A 20,818-nucleotide genomic window follows, 5' to 3' on the forward strand; every position below is an offset into this window, starting at 1 on the left:
AACATTTCAATTCCTCACTTAATATCATTCAATTCCTCACTTAATATCATCAATTGAATTTGGTATGAAAAAGCAGGAAGCTACATTCCTTCTTTAATCTAGTTTATTGCTCAGTATTGAGAAACTATGATTTAATACTCATCTAATAACTTGAAATAATAATACTTTTTCCAAAGTATCTAATTCAAACTCAGGAAAAGTATTTTTTTTCAAAGCTATGTGGTAGTACATGCTTGACAATAAATTTAAAAATTCATATCAAGTGATGGACTTAGCTTTCTGTGGGCTGTGGATGAGTCAAATGTAAACAAGTGTAGTGGGTTAGTTCTAGTTAATATCAACATTCAAACTGATCTTTTGAGTTGTCCCTGGTAGTACCATCAGGATTCCATCTTTTGTCATTTAAGAAGGAATTTGAGAATTATCTACAAATGACTTACCACACTCTTAATTCTCTGCTTAAACAGTTTAAGAAATTGTAGTTGAACAATTTAGAGACTAAGTTATATTTATATTTATATTCTCACAATACTCCTAGTATCTGGGATACTATATATAAATGATTGTTGGATGTGCCAGTTATCTATCACCACGCAATGCTGCATACTCACCAGAAAAACTTAGAGGCACCCAGTAAAAAACACATTTTTCATGAGGCTCTGGGGTTCAGCTGACCTGAATTAGTTTTAGCTGATCTGGGTTGGGTTTGCCCAAATACCTGAGTCTCTTCTGGCTGTTGGTTGTCTTAGCTTGGATGACTAGGGTAACATGATTCTGTTTTCTGTCCTGCTCAACCTCCAGAAGACTAGTCTAGGCATGTTCTCATGGCACAGGGGAAGGGCAAGAATGAGCAAAACCAATTATGCAAGCATCTTTCAACTCTCTGTGTCACATGTGTCAATATTCCGTTGGTCCAGAAAAAGTCACATGAACAAGTCAAAAGTCACAGTAGGAGGGTACTGCAAGATTACACAGAAAGGACATGTATACAGAGAGAAGTGAAGAATTGGGGCCATGGATGCAACTGGTCCACCACATTGAATGAATAAATGAACAAATGGATCACAGAGTGATGGGAAGAGCACTGGACTAAGGGATGGGAGACATATCCCTGAGGCGTGGCACTGTTCATTCTGTTAATTTGGGTAAATTGTTTGATCATTCTGGACCCTAATTTCCTTATTGGCTCTTTCCAAGCTTTAAAAGCCTTTGATTCAAGCTTTTAATGAATATTTAATGAATTTAATGCTGTACACAGTCTATAAGAGAAACTTAAGGAAAGTTGTTCATTATGCTATCCTTCAGTGAACCAAAATGGCTAGTGTGGATGGCCAAAATTCACTGGCTACTTTTGACTCTATGAATCTGAATATTTTGTAATCAGATTCAAACTGAAAAACTTCTATTCTGAATTTCGCTATGAAGCAATGTGCTGAAAGTTCAATTTCCTTTTTACGTCTTTAGTGTTTGCTCCTATATGATGATTCTTTTGAAGAATACAATATGTCAGTACTACATCAAACACTATGACATTTCTTATATGTGAGATGTGTTTTAGAGTCCATTGATGTTTTGCCTTAATAATTCATTGTTAGGATGAATTATCATTCTAAAATTGACTAGAGGAGCTTTATCAAATTTGGATAACGCTGGTAAAATTGTGGGTTATTTTAAAGTAAATATTATGATTAGTTTTATAATATAAAAGGTACAGATAATACAAAATGAATCCTGTTCATTATATAATAAATAATTATGTAATATGTAATGAAATGGTGGATTACTAAACTATAAGAATAAAAACTGAGTGAAAAAGTTGTAAATAAAAATATTTTATAAGCTCCACAAGAAGAAAGTAATATACACAAATGGCCTCTGAAGATGATATTCTATGTCTGAGATGACTTCTTACTTTAGTCACTAAGATTGCCTAAAAAATTCAACACCTAGATTACCAAAATAGGTTGATGAAGATATAATCTGTAACTCACTCTGACATATAGAATGTTCTGTTTCAGATATACAGAAATAACTTGCCACATGATAAATGTTTATCCTTGTCCTACCTCTGGGAAACATTTAGTTTGGACTGATAATTTACTTGTGAAATCAATCACCCGGCCTATGTCATTTCAGAGTCTCCATGTAGACAGATCCAAGAAACTGCACTCAAGTCAAGCTGGCCTGGATTCCAAAGTACCAGTTGGTTGTCAAAATGATTTGGCTGATCTGGAGAAAGAGAAGAGAAAGACTGGGAAAACTGCAGTAGCAGGCACCAGTGCAACCACAGGTCTGTTAAGCCACATGATATTGGTTTTAACTGCCTTTATGACAGATGCACAATGTACAGCTTCTTACTGCCATTTTATTTGGACTATGTGACTTAGTCAAAGTGATGGACCTGACCTGCGAATCTCACTGAAATTTAGTTTTAAGTGAAGCATAGTATTAAGCACTCATATTGATGATAGGTCTGTTCATTGTTTGCTGTTATTAGATTTTTCTTCTCATTTATGGTTTTCATGGCCAAGGAAGTGTTCTATTTTAATATTGCTTTTATTATCATGACAATAATATGTGTAAATGTTTGCTGAAATTAACAAGAAGGTTTAATGGCTTGAGAAGAGGTCAAAATAATTGAGATGCTTTTAATTTTAAAAGTGTCAGATGAGTGACCTAATGCAGACCTGAATTATAATAGTTCAGTTTATAGAGATGGCGATCTGATATTTTTCATCTCTACTAAAAGCAAAACAAGAGAAAATGGACTTGTGGAGAAGTTGATATCATTCAATTAAGCTACCCAGACTAACTTCCATATTGTGGAAATCTTGGATGAGTTAGCACGGGAAATGAGAATTTTCTTTCTTGGCAATATTTTAAACACACCAAAGAAGCTCAATATCATTATACTTTATCTTTAAAACTTCACATTTCATTTGTAGATAAGTTGAAACTGTAATTATTCTTAAGCATATGATTTTTTCTTTTCCCCTCCTTATTTGATTTTGTAGCCAGCACTCTTTTTTCCTCCCAGGGCATGTAAAAGTTAAAATACTACATATAAAGTCTCTGAAGTGTTTCTGCTGAAACTGTACAATTTGGGTTCTTTCATGTAGTTAACTTACTGGCTTCTGACACTCCTATAAAAATATCCCATAGAGCTTTTCTTATTACCTTTTCATTGACTCTTTCTGAATGATAAAAATGAAATTCTGTAAAGGGCTTTGAAAACCATGCACATTGCAATTCCTCCAAATTTCAAATACTAACCAAGTGTGACTATACAAGAAACAGCTACTGCAGTGAAAATTACTGCACTGTGTTGAGTCTCAGGCTATTATTAATTCATTGGAAACTATTTTTTCCTTAAGATTATGGATCCTAAAAGGTACCAGATAATACAATTGCTGAGATCAAAGTTTTTGTTTCAATCATAGAAAAACTTATTATCTGATCTTCCCCTGTGTGTGCATCTTCCTGGGATGCTATGTGACAGCCCCAAGTTTGTGCTCTGAATGAATAGTGCAGAGTATGTTACAGACCAGGGCAGAAACTGCTTTGAACCTATTGCCTATTAGTGATGGTTTAAGAAAAAAAGAGCACCTGAAATTAAAGTGATGGTTCTACTAACCATCACTTAGTAGTGATGGTTAGTAGTAAGACTTACTAACTTTACTCAAGAGAATAAAGTGAAATCTCCTTTCTTACATTAATTTCAACATGTATTTATTTAAAAATTACCTAGTATGTGGATCTGGGCAATATTTTCACTTGCTTTCCCATTTGAAATTACAATAAATTATAGAGTCTATCTTCATTATGAGTTATAATTGAATGACAATTCCATACATAAAAATACAAAAATAAAGCAGAAATATAATTCTTCAAAATTCATTTTTTTCTTGTGGAATATTATATATTTTCTTCATTAAAAAAACGCTCTTTTGATCTGTACTTCACATTTACTGTCCTTGGAATGGATAGCTCATCTGTGAATATTCATCAACCACCTTGGAGTTCAGGATAAGCAAATCATACTCTTTCTGAGCTTTCTCCTCTTTTTAAATTTGAGACATAAGTCAGTCATTTCCTAAATTCTCTTTGGATGAAAATGGCAGTTTTAGAGGCTCTGTGGCGTATCACAGAGAAAACAAAGCAGAACAAAACAAAAAAACCGTATTAAGACAGGGGAGCTGCATCTCCAGTTTTGCTCCTTCTAGACACCCAGACCTTATTCTTTCAGTTAGATGAAGTGGAACCATTTCAGATATGTATCTAATAATTATACTAAAGGGAAGTCTTCATTTTGAAATTCACCGTAGACAACTAGAAGATTCGCTGTAAATGGCTGAACACATGTTATCTAATGAGAGTTTGCTCTGTTGAAGCCAGGAGCACAGGAAACTCTACCTCAGGATTGGTGCTGTCAGTCCCAGCTCCTCTTCAGTTAAGAAGCTGGTGAAAATGCTTCACCAGATCTCATGGGTGACCTTCCTCTCTGGGTCCCTGATTCACTCTGGTTGCTCAACAGGCCCATGTCTTATTTGGGGAACATTGTTATTAAGTCTGCACGTTGTTTTGTCCATAAATTACTAAAAGAATAGTTCTTTAAAGGTAGGATGATTAAGTGGTTAACTTTTGGAGTCTGAACTTAAGACTGCTGGGTTTAAACCTTGGCTCCCTTACTCGCCAGCTGTGTACCATGTCTCTATCTCCTTATTTGTAAACTTGGGTTAGTAATAGCGCTACACCATAGGCTATTTTGACAACTACATTAGATAAAATAGGTTAAAGTTAGTATAGTACATAATAAACTCCAGTTGAATCATAGCTATGCTAATTAACTTCTGCATATTTATGAGTTGATGGCCAAGGAAAAATGTGCTTCCTGACAGTATATTTTGCAAAGTGCTGGCTGTGACCACCTGATGTGGCTCTTGCAGTCTCTGAGTTTCTGTCTGTACTTTTTTCTTTTGAGAACTGTATCCTCTTGGGAATTTCATGGCCTCTATGAATTCTATGGATATGGGAAGTGATTAGAACTCTTTTGGAGATGAGTCACTGAGTCCTCTGAGTCTAAGAAACAATACTATTGTGCAGAGACATGGAAGCCCTGAGCCTCCCTAATGGACCCCTTCCCCTCCTTAACTCAGCTGCGGTAGCTCAGGAAGAGCACAGAGCTTCCCTGTTTAATCAGTGACAGTGCTGTTGTTGGTAGATGACGTGTTAAGTGCAAATGTTTGTTTTAAGCTGTTTGTTTTATGTCCAGTTCCCAGGATGAACTTGCAAGTGGAAAGTTTATTGAGAAGTACTCTCAGGAACAACACATAAGGCAGAGGAACGAAAGCAGGTCTGAACAGAGGGAGAAGTGAAATCATAATAGAGTCACAGGAAAGACCTCAGCTGATCACACAGGGAGCTCTGGAGCTGGCGTGGCTCTTCAGAGTTGTCTTGTATTAAGGCGAGGGGACCAGGTTTTTATAGCCCCTGCTTCAGTCGATCATTGGAAGCAGCTGCCTTTGAGAAGGGGGCATGACTGTGGGCAAGGTGACTTCCTTTAGCCCAGGGCAAAGTCATTTGGTATCAGAGGATTATCATTTAGTTGTGAGAAGGATCTGGTTATTATGTAGGTCACACATTAATTGCAGAGATTGCTTCTGGTGATCTGACTGGCTAAATAGAAGGCCATTTTCTTTTTTCCTCTTTATGTGTCTATCTAGAAACTGCGATCTTTGCCAGAAAGGATAATCTTTTAAAATATACCTATTTGGTTTTACTCTACATAAATGTTCTCTACTTAGTAAATTTTATACTCTCCTGATCAACATTCTCTAATGGAATTTCCTTGCTTTTGAAGCTTCCACTATATTCTAATTATTCTTACATCTTTAGACTCATCCTCCATTAATTAGACCTGTCAAGTAGTGAGAAGACCCCTGGGCCAGAAAACAAAAGCAGGTACCATAAGGTCTAGTCCCAGCTCTGTACATCCTAGATGTGCAGTCTTTCACAGGCCATTTTATTTTTCTGAGTTATATTTCCCTCATCAAAATAAGAGGTACTCCAGGAAATTTTTGTGCCAATTTTTGTGTCAATTCTGAAAGCATGTGATTACATGGCCTATTCTGATATCATAGAGTCATGGCGCTGTTGTTCACCTGTAAATAAGACCCACATAGAAATGATTCACGACATTTAGGGACATTCTTATTATGGTAAATTAAACAGGTAACAGGAAACAAGCTCCATGGAAAAGCTCTTCACCGAGGTCAAGATGGAAGCTAGAAAGAAAGAATGCATTTATAGGAAGGTAAAGAAGTCTTCATACTGAGCTTTAATTCAATCTTATTTTTATTTTTTAACATCTTTATTGGAGTATAATTGCTTTACAATGGTGTGTTAGTTTCTGCTTTATAACAAAGTGAATCAGCTATACATATACATATATCCCATATCTCCACCCTCTTGCATCTCCCTCCTACCCTCCCTATCCCATCCCTCTAGGTGGTCACAAAGCACCGAGTTGATCTCCCTGTGCTATGCAGCTGCTTCCCACTAGCTATTTTACATTTGGTAGTATATATAAGTCCATACCAATCTCTCACTTCATCCCAGCTTCCCCTTTCCCCTCCCTGTGTCCTCAAGTCCATTCTGTACATCTGCATCTTTATTCCTGTCCTGCCCCTAGGTTCTTCAGAAACATTTTTTTTCTTTTCGATTCCATATATATGTGTTAGCATACGGTATTTGTTTTTCTCTTTCTGACTTACTTCATTCCGTATGACAGACTCTAGGTCCTTCCACCTCACTACATATAACTCAATTTCATTTCTTTTTATGGCTGAGTAATATTCCATTGTATATATGTGTCACATCTTCTTTATCCATTCATCTGTCGATGGACACTTAGGTTGCTTCCATGTCCTGGCTATTGTAAATAGAGCTGCAATGAACATTGTGGTACATGACTCCTTTTGAATTATGTTTTCTCAGAGTATATGCCCAGTAGTGGGATTGCTGGGTCATATGGTAGTTCTATCTTTAGTTTATTGAGGAACCTCCGCAATGTTCTCCATAGTGGCTGTATCAATTTACATTCCCACCAGCAGTGCAAGAGGGTTCCCTTTTCTCCACACCCTCTTCAGTGTTTATTGTTTGTAGATTTTTTGATGATGGCCATTCCGACTGGTGTGAGGTGACACCTCATTGTAGTTTTGACTTGCATTTCTCTGATGATTAGTGATGTTGAGCATTCTTTCATGTGTTTGTTGGCAATCTCTATACCTTCTTTGGAGAAATGTCTATTTAGGTCTTCTGCCCATTTTTGGATTGGGTTGTTTATTTTTCTGATATTGAGCTGCATGAGCTGCGTGTATATTTTGGAGATTAATCCTTTGTCAGTTGCTTCATCTGCAAATATTTTCTCCTGTTTTGAGGGTTGTATTTTCGTCTCATTTATATTTTCCTTTGCTGTGCAAAAGCTTTTAAGTTTCATTAGGTCCCATTTGTTTATTTTTGTTTTTATTTCCCTTTCTCTAGGAGGTGGGTCACAAAGGATCTTGCTGTGATTTATGTCAAAGAGTGTTCTGCCTATGTTTTCCTCTAAGAGTTTTATAATGTCTAGTCTTACATTTAGGTCTTTAATCCATTTTGAGTTTATTTTTGTGTATGGTGTTAGGGAGTGTTCTAATTTCATACTTTTACATGTAGCTGTCCAGTTTTCCCAGCACCACTTATGGAAGAGGCTGTCTTTTCTCCATTGTATATTCTTGCTTCCTTTATCAAACATAAGGTAACCATATGTGCGTGGGTTTATCTGTGGGCTTTCTATCCTTTCTATCCTATCCTATATCCTTTCATTGATATATATTTCTGTTTTTGTGCCAGTACCATATTATCTTGATTACCATAGCTTTGTAGTATAGTCTGAAGTCTGGGAGCCTGATTCCTCCAGCTCTATTTTTCTTTCTCAAGATTGCTTTGGCTATTCGTGGTCTTTTGTGTTTCCATACAAATTGTGAAAACTTTTGTTCTAGATCTGTGAAAAATGCCATTGGTAGTTTGTTAGGGATTGCATTGAATCTGTAGATTGCTTTGGGTAGTATAATCATTTTCACAGTGTTGATTCTTCCAATCCAAGAACATGGTATATCTCTCCATCTGTTTGTATGGTCTTTAATTTCTTTCATCAGTGTCTTACAGTTTTCTGCATACAGGTTTTTTGTCTCCTTAGATAGACAAAAGGTATTTTATTCTTTTTGTTGCAATGGTAAATGAGAGTGTTTCCTTAATTTCTCTTTCAGATTTTTCATCATTAGTATATAGGAATGGAAGAAATTTCTGTGCATTAATTATGTATCCTATTACTTTACCAAATTCATTGATTAGCTCTAGTAGTTTTCTGGTAGCATCTTTAGGATTCTCTATGTATAGTATCATGTCATCTGCAAACAGTGACAGCTTTACTTCTACTTTTCTGATTTGGATTCCTTTTATTTCTTTTTCTTCTCTAATTGCTGTGGCTAAAACTTCCAAAACTATGTTGAATAAGAGTGGTGAGAGTGGGCAACCTTGTCTTGTTCCTGATCTTAGAGGAAATGGTTTCAGTTTTTCACCATTGAGAACGATGCTGGCTGTGGGTTTGTCATCTATGACCTTCATTATGTTGAGGTAAGTTCCCTCTATGCCTACTTTCTGGAGGGTTTTTTATCATAAATGACTGTTGAATTTTGTTGAAAGCTTTTTCTGCCTCTATTGAGATGATCTTGTGGTTTTTATTCTTCAGTTAGTTAATATGGTGTATCACATTGATTGGTTTGCGTATATTGAAGAATCCTTGCATCCTGGGATAAACCCCACTTGATCATGTTGTCTGATCCTTTTAATGTGCTGTTGGATTCTGTTTGCTAGTATTTTGTTGAGGATTTTTGCATCAATGTTCATTAGTGATATTGGCCTGTAGTTTTCTTTTCTTGTGACATCTTTGTCTGGTTTTGGTATCAGGGTGATGGTGGCCTCGTAGAATGAGTTTGGGAGTGTTCCTCCCTCTGCTATATTTTGGAAGAGTTTGAGAAGGATCAGTGTTAGTTCTTCTCTAAATGTTTGATAGAATTCTCCTGTGAAGCCATCTGGTCCTGGGCTTTGGTTTGTTGGAAGATTTTTAATCACAGTTTCAATTTCAGTGCTTGTGATTGGTCTGTTCATATTTTCTATTTCTTCCTGATTCCGTCTTGTCAGGTTGTGCATTTCTAAGAATTTGTCCATTTCTTCCAGGTTGTCCATTTTATTGGCATATCATTGCTTGTAGTAATCTCTCATGATCCTTTGTATTTCTGCAGTGTTAGTTGTTACTTTTCCTTTTTCATTTCTAATTCTATTGATCTGAGTCTTCTCCCTTTTTTTCTTGATAAGTCTGGCTAATGGTTTATCAATTTTGTTTATCTTCTCAAAGAACCAGCTTTTAGTTTTATTGATCTTTGCTATTGTTTCCATCATTTTTTTCATCTATTTCTCATCTGATATTTATGATTTCTTTCCTTCTGCTCACTTTGGGTTTTTTTTGTTGTTGTTGCCCTTCTTTCTCTGATTGTTTTAGGTGTAAGGTTAGGGTGTTTATTTGAGAAATATCTTGTTTCTTGAGGTACGATTGTATTGCTATAAACTTCCCTCTTAAAACTACTTTTGCTGCCTCCCATTGGTTTCGGGTCATTGTGTTTTCATTGTCATTTGTGTCTAGGTATTTTTTGATTTTCTCTTTTATTTCTTCAGTGATCTCTTTGTTATTTAGTAGTGTATTATTTAGCCTCCATGTGTTTGTATTTTTTACAGATTTTTTCCTGTAATTGATATCTCATCTCATAGTGTTGTGGTCAGAAAAGATACTTGATATGATTTCAATATTCTTAAATTTACCAAGGCTTGATTTGTGACCCAAGATATCATCTATCCTGGAGAATATTCCATGAGCACTTGAGAAGAGAGTGTATTCTGTTGTTTTTGGATAGAATGTCCTATAAATATCAATTAAGTCCATCTTGTTTAATGTATCATTTAAAGCTTGTGTTTCCTTATTTATTTTCATTTTGGATGATCTGTCCATTGGTGAAATTGGGTGTTAAAGTCCCCTACTATGATTCTGTTACTGTTGATTTCCCCTTTTATGGCTGTTAGCCTTTGCCTTATGTGTTGAGGTGCTCCTATGTTGCGTGCATAAATATTTACAATTGTTGTATCTTCTTCTTGGATTGATCCCTTGATCATTATGCAGTGTCCTTCTTTGTCCCTTGTAATAGTCTTTGTTTTAAAGTCTATTTTGTCTGATATGAGAATTGCTACTCCAGCTTTCTTTTGATTTCCATTTGCATGGAATATCTTTTTCCATCCCCTCACTTTCAGTTTGTATGTGTCCCTAGGTCTGAACTGGGTCTCTTGTAGACAGCATATATTCAGCTCTTGTTTTTGTATCCATTCAGCCAGTCTATGTATTTTGGTTGGAGCATTTAATCCATTTACATTTAAGGTAATTATTGATATGTATGTTCCTATTACCATTTTCTTATTTGTTTTGGGTTTGTTATTGTAGGTCGTTTCCTTCTGTTGTGTTTCCTGCCCAGAGAAGTTCCTTTAGCATTTGTTGTAAAGCTGGTTTGGTGGTGCTTAATTCTTTTAACTTTTGCTTTCCTGTAAAGGTTTTAATTTCTCTGTTGAATCTGCATGAGATCCTTCCTGGGTAGAGTTATATTGGTTGTAGGTTTTTCCCTTTCATCACTTTAAATATGTTCTGCCCCTCTCTTCTGACTTGCAGAGTTTCTGCTGAAAGATCAGCTGTTAACCTTATGGGGATTCCCTGGTATGTTATTTGTTGTTTTTCCCATGCTGCTTTTAATATTTTTTCTTTGTATTTAATTTTTGATAGTTTGATTAATATGTGTCTTGGCATGTTTCCCCTTGGATTTATCCTGTATGGAACTCTCTGCCCTTTCTGGACTTTATTGACTATTTCCTTTCCTATATTAGGGCAGGAATATAGGAAATAATCTCTTCAAATATTTTCTCAGTCCCTTTCTTTTTCTCTTCTTTTTCTGAGACCCCTATAATTCGAATGTTGGTTCCTTTAATGTTGTCCCAGAGGTCTCTAAGACTGTTCTCAGTTTTTTTCATTCTTTTTTCTTTATTCTGCTCTGTAGTAGTTATTTCCACTATTTTTTCTTCCAGGTCACTTATCCGTTTTCTGCCTCAGTTATTCTGCTATTGATTCCTTCTAGAGAATTTTTAAGTTCATTTATTGTGTTGTTCATCATTGTTTGTTTGCTCTTTAGTTCTTGTAGGTCCTTGTTAAACATTTCTTGTATTTTCTCCATTCTATTTCCAAGATTTTGCATCATCTTTACTATCATTACTATGAATTCTTTTTCAGGTAGACTGCCTATTTCATCTTCATTTGTTTGGTCTGGTGGATTTTTCCCTTGTTCCTTCATCTGCTGTGTGTTTCTCTGTCTTCTCATTTTGTTTAACTTACTGTGTTTGGGGTCTCCTTTTTGCAGGTGCAGGTTTGTAGTTCCCGTTGTTTTTGGTGTCTGCCCCCAGTGGCTAAGGTTGTTTCAGTAGGTTGTGTAGGCTTCCTGATGGAGGGGACTAGTGCCTGTGTTCTGATTGATGAGGCTGGATCTTGTCTTTCTGGTGGGTAGGACCACATCTGGTGGTGTGTTTTGGGATGTCTGTGACCTTTTTATGATTTTAGGCAGCCTCTCTGCTAACGGGAGGGGTTGTGCTCCTGTCTTGCTAGTTTTTTGGTATAGTGTGTCCAGCAGTGTAGCTTGCTGGTCGTTGAATGGAGCTGGGGCTTAGTGCTGAGCTGGAGATCTGTGGGAGAGCTTTTGCTGTTTGGTATTACATGGAGCTGGGAGGTCTCTGGTGGACCAGTGTCCTGAATTCAGCTCTCCCACCTCAGAGGCATAGGCCTGACACCTGGCCAGAGCATCAAGACCCTGTCAGCCACACAGCTCAGAAGAAAAGTGAGAAAAAAAGAAAGAAAGAAAATAAATTTATTAAAATAAAAAAATTATTAAAAATAAAAACATTAAAATGTAATTTTAAAAAAAGGAAAGAAAGAAGAGAGCCACCAAACCACAAAACAAATCCACCAATTATAACAAGCACTAAAAACTATACTGAAAAAAAAAAAGGACAGACAGAACCCTAGGACAAATGGTAAAGGCAAAGCTATACAGACAAAATCACACAAAGAATCATACACATACACACTCACAAAAAGAGAAAAAGGAAAAAAAATATATCTTTTGGGAAGTCTGAGGTCTTCTGCCAGCTTTCAGTACATGTTCTGTAGGAGTTGTTCCACATGTAGATGTATTTCTGATGTGTTTGTGGGCAGGCAGGTGATTTCCACGTCTTACTCCTCCGCCATCTTGAAGGTTTCTCCCAGGCTTCTTTATAACGCTAGTTTAACTAGTGCCTTCTCTAGGGCAGTGTTTAATAGCTTCTTCTGTTAAATGCTTCTATTTTTGCTGGTGATTCTCAGCTGAATCAGATCCATTGCTTTCTGCTAGTGTTGGAGGATCTCCTGCAGAGTCAGAGGGTGGCTGTGGCTCACCACAGGGACAATGGCACTCTCAATCTTAATGTTTAAACCTCAGATTTTCCTTTATGATGGGAAACAAAGCATACGGCACTTCTCTATTAAAACTATTTTGGGAATTAGACAATATTCTATTTTAAAGACCTTGACTGAATGACTGAATATGTGTTATCAAGAGTTTGGTATTTTAGGGCTTCCCTGGTGGCGCACTGGTTGAGAGTCCACCTGCCGACGCAGGGGATACGGGTTCGTGCCGCGGTCCGGGAGGATCCCACATGCCGCGGAGCGGCTGGGTCCGTAGGCCATGGCCACTGGGCCTGCACGTCCGGAGCCTGTGCTCCGCAACGGGAGAGGCCACAACAGTGAGACGCCCACGTACCGCAAAAAAAAAAGAGTTTGGTACTTTAGAAATAATAAAATGTATCCTTGTTTCTCAATTTAAAAAAATGTGGACTTCAGTAATTCACTGTTATCCTAGATAATGTGTAATTCTAAGCACAATAATTACTTTTACTCCTAAGGACTAAATAAATCACTGTTTAAGATATTGGATAATTTCAAACTGGTAATCCTAAAATCTGGTATATCTTTTGTTCTTCTACTTAACATCAATGCAGATTTTTCATAATGTAAACAAAATAATGACACCAGTAGAATTTCCCTTACATTTCCAAGGAATACTGTTTTCAGTTTAGAAATACTGACAGCCTAAAGTAAAACGTTATAAGATTGCTCTTCATTTTATAGCAACCTATTTCCCTCCTTTTGGAAGGCTTAAATGTTTAAGAATATGCTGGAAGAAGAACCGCAGTCATTTCATTCTTTGAACAATTCTGAAATATCATTTCCTATTAGGCAGTTGTGTGAGTACTGACAGCCTTGCCCCTCATCTTCCCTAGAGGTTAATTTATTTCCTGCAGTGCTTGCTTTTCTTGGAAAATCTGACTCGTCAGCCTTCACCAATGGGCGATCTCATCAGCAGAATGTTAATTATAAAATCAAAACAATATACCACACTGAAAGGGAAAAACAACTCTCCAGGCAATGCAACCTTTTCTTTTCTTTTCTTTCCACTTCGTTCTCTCCTCAGTCTGTGGCTGGACAGGAACATTATCCCCTAGGGAAACATTTGGCGAGACGGTGGGGTATAGAGGAAATGTGCAGGCTTTGCCACCAGACAGACCCAAGACCAAACTCTAATTCAAAGAATGTTGAATTTCTTTGGGATTTTGTTTCTTTATCTGTAAAATAAAGATAAAAATACCTGCCTCACATGAAATTTTATGAGACTGGCACAGTGTAGACACTAGAAAATTATTCGTATTATTATTATAGCCTTCATTTAGCACCTACTGCATATTGATTGCTGTGGCATAATATTAACCATGTCTCATATTAGTTTATAAAGGAATCTATTAGAAATTTGAAGAAATATATCTTTCAGCTTTAGGAGTTAGGCATATGAGACCAAGACACCTTATTGAGGTAGCCTAGTTGAAGTCTTGTCTTACCCTTCATTTCCTTTCTCTTTTCATAACTACTCATTTTTTTCATAATGCTCACTAGATACTTATGAAATTATTTTTTCACCAATAAGTTCTTTAAAAACTTCAAAAGCTATTTGCTAATAGTTTTAGGTCTATCTATTCAGACTTGAAACTGCATTTGAGTTTATTAAAAATTATTTTCTCTAAAATAAAAATTGTCAATTTCTGTTTGATTCAGTCTCAGAAATAAAACTTTGGTGAGTTAAATCTTGAGACAAAGAAGATTGTCAGCAAAGATTGTGGCAGCAAAGTAGAGATAAAGTTGAGAGATAACCAAATGAAGAAACAAAATCAATTATTTTAAGCCCAGAATGATCATTATTTCAGTAGTATGATTATGATTAACAAGTTTAAGTAAATATCTTATTTCTCCCATGTGATTTTATGATTTGTGTGCAATACTAGAAAGAAAAGCAATTGAAGCATTAGATGATAAAACAGAAAAAGGGATGTCATGCTGTAAACCCATAACAACTGAGACCTGATACAGGGCTCCTACAGGAGACAGGAGCTCTGTGCGTGGAGTGCAAATTACGATAGGTACAATTCTTTCACATGGCAAAATAATATTTTTCTTAAGACCAGTGACAGTATCTTAACTTGGGTAGAACAAGGGATTGGATCGATATGGTGACCTCTGTCTTTCACCTTTATGGAGTCACGTGCAAATCATTGATTGATCCTTTTTAATGGTAAACGCATTTTTTGAAACTGTGGAGTTTTCCTATAAATAATAAGTTCTTGAGCCTCTCCCCAATTTCCTAATTTTCCTTATTAATAACTTCAATATTATCGTTTTAAATTTCCTTTCCCTTTTTTTTTCTAAACTTTTTTCTTATTGGCAAGTGACAATCTTTTTTTTAATCCATTATTTCAGTCAATTCTGGTTCTTACTTCATTCATGAGACCCATCTTTATTTTGACCAATGAATTAAGCAAAGCAAAAAGGAACTGATGACTTTCAAAATTTATCTCAGTGAGTCTCTAAGTTCTTGTGCATAAAAATTCACTTAATGAGTATGTTAAAAATACATATTCTTGGGATGTGCTCTCTAGAGTGGGGTTGGCAATCTCTGGTGGTGGGTCAAATCTGTCCCATTGCCTGTTATTGTACTGCCCCCAAGCTAAAAATATTTGTTTTTTTTTTTTAAGTTGAAAAAAAAAATATTTTCTGACACATGAAAATTATTTGAAATTCAAATTTCAATGTTTACATAAAGTTTGATTGGACCACAGCCATGCTTATTCATTTACACATTGCCTGTGGCTGCTTGTGTGCTGTATCAGCAGAACTGAGTAGTTTTGACAGAGACCATATGCAAAGCCTAAAATTTTTACTGTCTGGCCCTCTAGAGGACAAGTTTGCTAACCTCTGCTCTAGAGAATCTGATTCAGAAGTTCCGAGAAAGGAACTAGGAATTGCTTTCAACGTGTTTTTTGGGTGATTGTGATACAGGGATCTTTGATGACACTTTGAAAGGTAATGCAGTAGAAGAATTGTGAACAACCTGTCTCTTCTTCTCCCTTTCTCTTCATCACACCCACTCCATCAGCAAACCCTATTGGCTTTATCCTCAAACAGTATCTAGAATTTGTCTATTTTTTACCTTGTTCACTGCTATCAACCTAGTCCAAGCCATCCTCATTTTTCATCTGGATTCTTGTTATTGACTTCCTAACCAGTCAGTCTTCTTCTGCCCTTGCCTCAGTATTGTCCATTCTCAACATGACAGCCAGAGTGAATGTGTTAAAACCTTAGTCATGTCATGTAACTCTTTTCTTCAAAGTCCTCCAGTGGTCTCTCTACTTCTCTTTTCTCTCTATTCTAGCTACATTGGCTTCCCACTCTTCCTCAGAAACGCTAGGGGTGCTCCATCTTCAACACCAACACAGGCTATTTTCTCTAAGTGGTATAGTCTTCCCCCCAGAGATCTACATGGCTTTTATCTTTGTCTCATTTAGGTCTTTCCTTAGCCATTACCTTCTCGGCGATTCCTTCCATACACACCTTATTTAAAATTGTAATCTCTTTATCTGGGACTACCAATCTCCCTTATGCCAGCTAACATGCTACACACTTTGCTTCTTTATTTTGATTGTGAGCCACTTTCCCCACATGAGGGCACCATGAGGACAGGAATTTTTATCCATTTGCTCTATCTTTAGATTTAAAAGAGTTCCTGGCTTACTGTGGGTTCTCAATAAATATTTCTTGAATAGCGAAATGAACCCCAAACTCCCATTCTGTACTGGACAGATAATGTATGACACTTATCATACATGCAGAAACAGTTGCCAGGGGTATAAATATACGAGTCATCTTTGAAAAATGATGTAATATCTTGTAACCACCACAGATGAGAAGAAGAATAAAGCAGCTATTAACTTGTATCATTTGTTTTTTCAATCTCAACCAATAACTTAGTTACAAAAGATGCTAAGGGAAAGAAAGTAGAGGATGGGTACAAATATTAAAATGGGTACATGGATGAAAATTCAGTTGAAAATGTTTGGAAGAGATTTCAGGAAGTTTCACAAACAAGCTGCTTCCTAAAGCAGGTAGATGTGCTTACTGCAAGTTTTACTGTTCACCATCAGGTTGAGCAATTTGAGGACAGTGGCACTCAAAGTTCCCAAAAGGGAAAATGTAGGGTGTGACTAGCCTTGGTTCAAGTAACTGTTTAGGAAACACCAGCTTTATAAGAGAATGTAAAGCATTTTTAGATATAGCTGAACAGGATTCCTCAAAAATAAGATGAAATGGAGATTTTCTTTGACTTAATACTCTCATTCAAAAAATTACTCATCTAATTTTATAGTATTTTTAAAGCTTAATTTTGTGGATTAAACAGTAGTCTGTTCTTACAAAGATATAGATTTTGACTATGGAAGGATATTTTTACTATCAAAGAATACATTTTAGAGAGAAAAACAAAATGAAACAAAATAAAACTTCATTCTCTATCTGTTCTTCTTTGAAGTATTTGGCTTGATCTCCAGGGAACTGAGTGTACATGATTCCATGTCCCTCAGTTAATATGATCATCTAAGTAACTATGAATATTCAAAAGTAATCAGTCAATATTCAATTCAAAGTAAGAAACATCACCTCCAAGTTAAGTTTGTGACATTTCCAAAGGAGTGGTCGATGAATGCCAAAAGATTTGAGGGCTTTAGATCAATTTGAATTTTAAAACCTAAATAATTGTCAGAGAAATCAGTTCTTTCACATTTTGAGATTTCTTCAAAGTTAATACAATAAAGAACAAAGTTTCTATGCAATGTGAAGTCAGCTTTGCTGACCACTAAAGCACAGGCGTTATTTAGGGGATCCCTACCCTGGGTGGAAGATTGGGCTAGATCAGGCAGGGAGAGGCAACTTATAAGGTCCCTTCCAAAACTAAGATTGTTTAAATCCTATTATTTTATATTGAGATAATCTAATTATTCTACTCCCTCACCTCCCATTTTTCTGCTTAACCCTGTACTATCTTAAATCAGTTTATTGACAAGGGAGAGTGAGACTAATAACTGTCAAGATGACAGATTGAACTTTCAAACTACAGGCTTATAATAGTTTTATGTGAATAGAGCTAGTAATAGCAAGTAATATTTCTGTTGCACTTTACGTTTCACAAAGCACTTGCAGGTCCTTTATTTCATTTGATGTTTCCTCAACTCTGTGATTCAGTTATTACTACCAAAGCTCGTTCATTGGTAAGAAAATGGAATTCAGAGATTCCTCAAGATGCGCAGCGAGTGTGTCTTAGAATCAGGAGTCAGATGGAGTTCTTCAGATTGTGTCTCTGTACTACAATATATCTGTTTCATTTGCCCTCCCCACCTCTCCCCTCAGGAAAAGCAACGCTGTGAGGGGAAAATTCGGTTGTTATCCCTTTATGCAGATAAAGGCACAAAGATAGTAAATGGTAGAAGTGGGAATTAAATCTGGGCATACTGCCTAAAAATCCTGTGTTCTTTCAGCTGTAATATACATTCTACAGTGTGTAGTTTTATTGCTGTTTGTGATAAAAGAAAGACCTGAAAATCTAAAGGCAACAGTTGGGGATAGCGGATGATGAGGAGAGAGAATGAAATCAAGGAAAGCATGGGATCCAGCAATCTTCCTCTCATTGGACCCCACCTCCCAGCCCCCAGCACCACTTAGCACTGAGGGGAGATGTTAACAGAGGAAAGTAAATTCAGGCTCTTTAGGGGAATTAACATGATGTGCTGAGAAGTTCTACTTCTTTCTGCTTTGACATCCCCTTTCTTCTTTCCCAGTTATTCTATGAGCTCCTCAGAGGTCACGAAACTGTATATTTTGTCTTTATATTTCACACATATAGTAAAAATAGCTAACAGTTGGTGAGACAGTAAACCTCTTTATTGTAAAATATAAAACTCTTTACATTTATTGACTCATGTAATCTTTGTCATAACCCTATAAAATAAGCATTATTATCCCTTCCCCCCTCTTGTTTTCAAAGATGAGGAAATAAGATACGTAAAAGTTAGTTAACTTCCTTAAGGTTATATAGAGCCAGTGTGTAGTAGAAAAGGAAGGAAGGAAGGGAAGAAGAGGAAGAGGGAGGAAAGAGAGAGGAAGGGAGGAAGAAAGGAAGGAAGAAGAGGAGAAGGGAGGGAGGCAGGGAGGAAGTCGTAGGCTAATGAGCGCTCAAGGGTGTGAGCCTCAGAGGGCTCCTCTCCAGGTCCACGTGGCTAGCACTTAACATATCACTAGTACAATGAGGTGTGGGCGAGTGAAAGAAATGATCAGTCTTCTGTACCTCTTGACCATTATAGTTCACGCTATTAGAGTTCTTTTCTTAAACCACCCATGCTCCACAAAGCCATAATGGAAAGAAATGTCTGTCTTCCCTGAACACAGACAGAATTCCTCTCTGCAATGTAGCTTGCTTTCCTTGCAAGTGTGACATGATGTGTTAATGTCAAGTCTGTGTATATGTTCATTAGAAGCTAGAGATCGTACAACTTATGCTCGAGGCCTGTTGCTTTTCTTCTTTTTAACATTATAGGTACCCTTTTCTCCTCTGCCATCTTTAGAACTCCACTAGGTTTGGGCTTCATTCCATAGCCATTGTGTCACAGCTGAGGTAATGGGTCTGCAATCAGACAGTTTTTAGAACACAGTCAAGCTCCAGCCTCTTACTAGCTGTGTGATTGCTCAGCAAGTCTCTTAACTACACCTCAAGTTCAGTTTTTTTACCTTACATTACCTAGAAAATAGAGTTTTTATAAGGATAAACTAAAATGCAAAGAAAAGCATTTTGTAAACTGAAAAACACTTTATAAATTTAAGGTATTATCTCTCAGAAATATCTACTTTGTTTCTAAAGGGTTTGCATTAGTTCCTTGGGGTTTTTGGGTTTTTTTGTTTTTTTTGGCTCTTCTTATTTTGTTCTCAGTTAGTCGTCCAAAAAAACCATATATGCATGTGAGTTTCCTACAGACAGTGTTTGAAAGCAAGTAATGTCTTTCCTATTTCTAATGCATATTTCTGATGGACCGAGCTTAATCTTTTTTTCTTACAGAAATTTTCAAAAATGAAAAACGTCAAAAATAATGAGATGTGACTGAAGCCACTTGGGCAGTGAACATAAATGTTCACAATGGAAAAGCAAGCCTAGCCTTCTAGCTGAAAAAACAGCTATTCCCCAGTGAATCCCAGAAGAAACTTGACTGGCCACTGCAAAGGAGAAAACAACCTTAAAAGTTTTAACAGGTAAAACTTAAAGAGCAACCTGTGATATGGAATTCACATAGTCTATTCTGCTGTGCCAAAATCTATGTGCATTGTTTTATTGTTACTTAGGACATGTTTATTTAATGTGCACACTTTTTGTGGTTCTCATTCCCACTGCTGACAATTAAGCAATTGGAAATTAATTTTATATTTTAGTTTCCGAGTAAAACCAGTTGAAAATAAAAGCTCACCAAATATTTTCATTTTTCTCAATTTGTTTTACCTCTTTTTAGTGTTACCATTGTTACTGTTAAAAATAACAAAAAAATAATTAGATCTGAGAATGATCTAAAATAATCAGGTTTCTTACCTGATTCCCTTGGAGCTGTGGAAATGAGTTTGACTTCACATTTTCATTTTGTTTTAGAAATACGTGGTGAGTAAGTGTGTTTGAGACTTGACAGCCAAAGCCATTGTTAGTTACAGGAATTTTCCATTACTTTCTCCCCTGTCCCCTAATAACCAGAGTTCATTACTGCAGTATCACCGAAGATCTGATAATATGCCTTATTATTTTATGTACTGTACACTAGATAACTCTTTAGATAAATGTTTATTAGGATAGTAGGAAAGCCATTTCATTTATTTATTATTTATGTATTAAGTATACAGGTACAACATTATTTTGCCTCTAACAAAATGAAGAGACAGAGAATTATACAGGAATTTAATTGCCAGCTTTGGACTTGGTTCACAGGTTGTACTCTATACAAAAATTTACGTAATCTCATATCTCATAATTATTTTACATTATGTATAGAAATTATTCATTGGTTTAGTACTAAAGAGTTTCTGAAGATAACAAATCATGAAAAACTTTTCAACAGAAAAAAATTACAGTTAGAAATCTTTCATACAATGTTTATATTTCTGATTTAGCTTACTTTTTGTATCTTTTTTTTCTTC

The 20,818-nt window shown here is 36.2% G+C and overlaps 1 protein-coding gene across 1 annotated transcript in view; it reads left to right on the plus strand.

Annotated features, from left to right (window-relative positions):
* Nucleotides 1-19,866, plus strand: part of THEMIS (thymocyte selection associated) — a 160,061-nt gene extending 140,195 nt beyond the window's left edge. The window contains exons 5-6 of the mRNA XM_060030534.1: nt 2,137-2,290; nt 19,701-19,866. Of these exons, the coding sequence (XP_059886517.1) occupies nt 2,137-2,290; nt 19,701-19,732 (186 nt within the window). The 3' untranslated portion in view covers nt 19,733-19,866. The remainder of the gene's footprint in view (nt 1-2,136; nt 2,291-19,700) is intronic.
* Nucleotides 19,867-20,818: the final 952 nt, after the last annotated feature.

Source organism: Delphinus delphis, chromosome 14 (genome assembly GCF_949987515.2).
Source record: "Delphinus delphis chromosome 14, mDelDel1.2, whole genome shotgun sequence".
Classification (NCBI taxonomy): Eukaryota; Metazoa; Chordata; class Mammalia; order Artiodactyla; family Delphinidae; genus Delphinus; species Delphinus delphis.